The 6,000-nt window shown below is 51.7% G+C and overlaps 1 protein-coding gene across 1 annotated transcript; it reads right to left on the reverse strand.

Annotated features, from left to right (window-relative positions):
• Positions 1-5,008: 5,008 nt before the first annotated feature.
• Positions 5,009-6,000, reverse strand: LOC117842395 (uncharacterized). The gene has a single exon (XM_034722829.2). The coding sequence runs from the start codon at positions 5,870-5,872 to the stop codon at positions 5,348-5,350; it is 525 nt and encodes a 174-aa protein (XP_034578720.1). The 5' UTR covers positions 5,873-6,000; the 3' UTR covers positions 5,009-5,347.

A 6,000-nucleotide genomic window follows, 5' to 3' on the forward strand; every position in this document is an offset into this window, starting at 1 on the left:
GCAATACAGCCGAAGTCTACCAAGGTCTTCTCACTCGAACTCAACTCGAACACGGGAAAGACAAGGACTGTGACTCCGACTCAGACCACGTCCAAGAAATCCCATTATCAGGGCTAGCCCAAGGTTTGGTAGTAACTTCAATGCCGCAGGGCAAATTTGTTCACTGGCAAGGAATGAGGCCATCTCTCCTTACCCGCGACTATGAGTCGCGCCTTGTCGCTCATATAGACAACCTCTCGTACCAAGAAGGCGTCCCGCTCACTTCAAGCCACGAGGAGAGCACTATAGAAAACATCAAGCTCTGGAAGTTACTACCCAGACAGAGAAATCTTTGTCATCACTCAAAATAACAATGTGGGCACTAGCCAACAGAGAACCCCTCGACGGATAGCGCAGTTCGATAACATTTCAGAGGATGAGTCATCGGCTAACACTCCGCAGGACGAAACTTCCAATCAAAGAAACCATAGAAGGATACGAAACATTACTCGAGCTGAATGTCAACAATTGCTAGCCACTAATATTCCCATCACAAACCTTGAAAGAGCATTTAACGCAGTACAAGCTCAAGAGCACAACACCCCACTCGCAGCAATTGCCTCAATCAACCTTATATCAACTCTCATACCTCAAGATAGAGATAACGAAATAACAACTCAACTTGCGCAGCGAGGCAATGGACTAATTGTACAACTCGCAGAACAAGCTTACAAAATACTTGATAAAGAATCACCAATACCATCTGTTCCTCGCAACTCGGCTCATCGAGAAGGCAGTAGGGGTGCCGCAGTCAACAATGGCTTCCACGAAGCACAAAGAAACAACAACAAGGTAGTCAACCAACCAAGGCAACATAGCTAACGACTGAGCAAACGCGAGGCTCCAATACGACATAAGGACGTTGGAGAGGCCAGTTGCACTAATTCTGCAAAAAGTCCTCGCCATATCAGGAAAAATCACGAAATATCAAATTTCAGCGATCTAAAACACTAACACTCATCCACTTTGCTAGTCGATCCATCCGTGAGGGCCGTGCTCGGTGCAGTCTTTTCCTTCCTCCAGGCCACCTTCTTCCTCTTACCGCTCGGCTTCTGAGATTTAGAGGTGGGAAGTTTTGTCACGGCCTGCCATGTTCGGTGTCCAACTGGCGCAGAGTGCTCGGCCCTGCCGCCATCGTTTGGTGCATCCTCATCCGATCCCTCGATGAAGGAGTCCGACTCCCAATCAAGGGTGGCGGGTGGCTGGTCGGACTCGGTGGTCAAGCGGATCTTGGGTCGCTGCTACTCGGCTCCTCTGGGAAGCGGTGCCAAACAGAAGAACTCAAACTCACGGCTCTGGTCAATCAACAAGATCAGTCACAGAAAGCACAAAAGCAAAGTAGGAAAGCCAAATGATGTAATTAAGATCTTACCAGTTCGGGTGGCCTCTTGAGGAGTACGCCTTGGGGCAGCGCTTGTTCTTGGTGACACCACCGAAGAACTCGCATACTCGGTCAGCCACTTCTTCCTTCATCACCTTTCGCTGCGCCTCTCAGGTTGGATCCAACGGCCCCGAGTACTCATACGCCGGGTGGACTCTGTCCTTAATCGGCTTCGTCAGCCTCCAGCAAAAGTTGATGCTCACAACCCCGGCTGTGAGCCCACGATCTTTTAGGTCGGCAATCTCCTACAACAGATGCTTCACCTGGACCATTTCCGTGGAGGTCGGCTGGTTCGACCACTCCGGCATTGTCATGGGTGCATATCCAAGGCGGGGCAGTAGCTCAAGTTTCTGATTGGAGACAAGGAACCATTCCTTGTGCCACCCCTTGTTCGAGTCCTTGAGCTTCAGATCAAAATACTCCTGGACCCTCTTTGGCCGCAGCAAAAATCCACAACCACCGATCAATCTCGGCTTCCCCTTGGTCGACACAATTTTCAATTGGTAGAGATATTTCCACATATGTAAGTGGGGAGGAATGCCGAGGAAAACTTCGCAAAGGTGGATAAAAATTGCGATGTCCAAAATGGAGTTAGGATTGAGATGCACTAACTCGATCTTGTAGTATTCTAGCAACCCGCGGAAGAAATCTCCTGTCGGGATCCCAAATCCATGCTCGAAGAAGCCGCGAAGATGACAGCTTCTTTCTTATCCTCAGTAGGGAAGTCCTGGCCAGCGGTCGCCTTCCACTTCAGCAGCATCTTGGGCCCAAGGAGACCCCTGTTGACTAGGGCCTGGATCTGCTCCTCGGTCATTACGGACTTCACCAATATGTTAAAGGGTCCAGTGCCTGCTCCGCTGCCATCTCTTTAGTCTCTACCCCTCATGATGCAGATCTGATGTGGGCGGGCCTCTTCGCATACGGCGGGGATAGGAGGCGCGGAGGCGGTGGTTATAGCCTTCGAGCGGAGGAGCGGTGGATGCGGCTTACAGATGCGGCGGTGTGACCTTGGGCTCTCAAGCGCGGCAACGATGGTGTTGGCGGCGGCGGCGCTAGAGGGCAAGTGTGGGGAAATGGAAATAAAACCGCTCCTCTTCAGCTTTTGAAGGCAATGACGGCGTAGACCTAGCGTCGAAATCCGCGGATCCCCTATTACGGCGCAAGCGATGGACGAAATCCTCCGTGGCTCCGCTAGTACTTGCGCTTGGGGGCTGGGCGCTATAATTGGATCCCTTTTATGACGGAAACAATACATCAGATTCTTGACCATTGGACCGATTACTTTAATCGCTTCAATGCTTGGGGGCTACTCCATATGGAGTACGTCTTGCAATGCCCTCCATGTGCTTCCCTTCGATCTACAGGATGCCAGACATCCTGGAGCTCGGCAGTCGCATGGCCATACGCATTTGGTCAGACGTCTATGGAAGCTTCAATTTTTCTTCCTTTTTTGAGCACTGTGAAGCCTCTCCATCAGTTGAGTACATTACAAGCTTTGTTACGCATTCGTCAGATTCCTGTTCGACTCCACATCGCTCAAGGGCTTGAGGGATAAGGGTACCCACGGGTCCCCATCGACCAAAAAACTGGTCGGCCCTGATAAGTGGGTCCGCCGGACCACGTCGTGCGGGCCAAGGCATGAAGATACGTGGAGCACAAGTTCGAAGGCCGGGCGAACGGATTCTACCCGGATATCACGGGATACTTGTTGTAAACAGACTCAGATTGCCTTCCATGTAATAATCGACTAGATCTTATCCGATGGTAACCCTAGGTCGTCAGACTATACAAGGCTGTCAGGAGCGTCCTCCTAGGGTAACGCACATCGACTCTTCGCATCCCATACCAGCAATACAATCCATCAAAATATAGGACGTAAAGTATTACTCTTTGGAGGCCCGAACTTGTCTAATCCTTGCACCTGTGTGTTACCATTCGAGTTCTTAATATTACTATCTCCCCTGCCTACAAATCTACCACCTTGGCATCCCCTAGTGGATCGCTAGTCGCTAAATCCGACACTCGGAAAGCCAGATATTAGCCAATTCTTTCGTTGTTCTTTAGAGCTTCAAAGACCATATCCTAGAGTCGTTGTGTTTCTAGTAATATGCTAGCTTCTGTTGGAAGTGCCAAGTTGCCAATAAACTGTTTCTATACATTTTGTGTTTGTGTAACCGAATTGTCTGCTTTGATTAAATAGCTGGTATGATGGTGGTTCTTCAGCTGTATCTTCTCATGGTACAGCACTGAATTGGGACACCGGATACTGGTTCCATGCGTGATTGAAATTGACAGGGCATGGCAAGAAAGCAACATATGTGGGTCATGAAGGAGATAGGAGGGTCACTACTATATACACTCAGGCCACGATCGACCTATATAATACTGTTCTTCTTTTGTCTTGATGACTTCAAATCCAGGTGGTCATCAGATGGGCAGGACTGGTTGTCTGGCTTTTACTAGCTGGCATTCGATCAACCATTTGTTGGAGCAACTCCAAGCCAACTTGCCAAGTTAAAATTTGCCACGTCAGTAAGAAAATCGTAATCCAACAGAGTTGCTATTCAGCTCTCCATCCTATCCGACGTGTCAAACTTCCCCTCACACTTGCCAAACTTGTCAAGCTTTTGGCAAGTCAATTTGCCTCGCCAAAGTGTGAATCCCACGCGCAGTAATTGCCAGAATGTAGAGTGTAAAATGGAGAAAGTGTTGTAGTGCGAAATGGAGAGGCTGTTAGAGTGGATGAAGAGTGTATATTTTAGAGAGGAATCTGTTGGGATTTGGAGAGTGGGAAATGGATAGTACGTTGGAATGAGAAACTCAATATGAAGAGAAATCTTTTTACCAACTTGGATAGAGAATCAAATGGAAAGCCAAAAATTGATAGTATATTGGAGATGTTCTTACGTCACGAAGGCTAGATGACATTAGTTGCAACCTATACCCACCAAGATGTGTCTGATAACGCTTCATAGAAAGCTGTGGGCTGGATGGTCATGGGTTGGCATCGATCGGTCCCATGCTCTAGTCCGTGATACTCTGAAATCTGAATCGCAAGGCCATGGCACGATGCCCGTGATTATGAACAGTAATGACGGTTATGCTTAACCATCTAATCACAGCCTGAGCCTCAAAATTTCAGCACCCAGTTTGACATCACCATTATAACAGCGATTTAAGTATAAAGACAGCGATTGATCGTTCAAGCGGAAGGCAAGATCATGACTGAGGCCAGAAGCGGGAAGACTCGTTCATCAGAAATTTCAGCAGGTGGGTGCAAGGAAACACTACTTGGAAGGAACACGCGCTACGAAACCGCGGCTCATGGTGGTCTCGTTGTTTTACTTGTTGGACCAGGAACCAGATGTGCACGGCCGCAGCAGCAAAGCGTCTAGAAGAACGCCTCCATGCAAGGTTTTCCCATCCGTGCGTCGCAATCAGTCACAGCTGGAACACGGCAAGCTTTCGCAACTGGAATTAGAATTCGAATTCTTTTACTTTGTCTTGCCAATCATGCAAGTTTCCAGCTAGGCTCCCTCAACTCTGAAGCAAACAGTGCCAACGAGCGCAATGGAGACATTTCGTCGATCACTCAAAACTCATGATGATTTTAATTTCAATTGGGGCAAAACTGGGACAGGACGAACGAATTCATTACAGCAGCAGTAAGATGACAACGAATGTAGAACACAATCTCTTCTTTACACAGGGGCCACTAACCAACCGATCGACGGGACGGAGGAAGAGCAGGAAGGAATCGAAGCAGCGATCTCGCTCACCATACGGCCGCGGAATCGAATCTGTTCAGGATGAAAAGGGCACCATCTTTTCTGGTTCCGACGTCCTTTGACCAATCAACCGGCATTCCTCCTCTGCTCCGATCCGATGACCAATGGGGGGTGGTCTCTTGGAGGTCCACGGGAGCGGTCAAGCCCGGCCGGCTCCGTCGTGGGAAGGCGGCGGCGGGTTGAAGAGCGGCGGCGCGTCGCGGCCGCCGAGGTCCATGGAGGACTTGGCGGAGGCCGGCGGGCCAACGAAGCGCGCGGAGAAGTCGCGGTAGCCGGTGTAGTCGCCCTCGGGGCTGGCGCCGTGGCCCTCGTCGAAATTGAGCGCGTAGCTGAGGGCGTCGTAGTTGAGCTTGCGGCCGCCGAAGTGATGGTGCGGCCGCGTGGGCGGCCCGCTGCGGCCGAACCGCCGGATGAAGGTCTTCCACCGCGGGCCAGCCACCAGCTCCGACCACTCCCGCACCTTGAGCACCGCGTCCGCCGCGCGCTGCCACCAGCTCTCCTCCTCCGCCGCCAGCCCCGCCGCGCCCACCCGCTGGTGGGAGGTGGTGGAGGAGGAGGGGGCGGGCCAGGGGAAGCAGCAGCACCGGCGGCCGCGCCGCGCGAAGAAGGCCGCCTCCGCCTCGTCCATGCCCGCGGCCGACGCGCCGCCGAGGTCGGTGTCCATCGCCCGCCGGGGGGAGGGGTCGTGTGGCGTGGGGCCGGGAGATCCCTCTGCGGCGGCGGCGGCGGGCCGCGACGAGTTCTCGGGTGGATCTTTTTGGGGCTCTTGTGGGTGGGCTGTGCCGTCGTGTG

This window comes from Setaria viridis, chromosome 1 (assembly GCF_005286985.2).
Source record: "Setaria viridis chromosome 1, Setaria_viridis_v4.0, whole genome shotgun sequence".
NCBI classification, from domain to species: Eukaryota; Viridiplantae; Streptophyta; class Magnoliopsida; order Poales; family Poaceae; genus Setaria; species Setaria viridis.

Excerpts from the sequence above, each read along its gene's own strand:
- LOC117842395 (XM_034722829.2), bottom strand. The coding sequence starts at position 5,872 with ATGGACACCGACCTCGGCGGCGCGTCGGCCGCGGGCATGGACGAGGCG.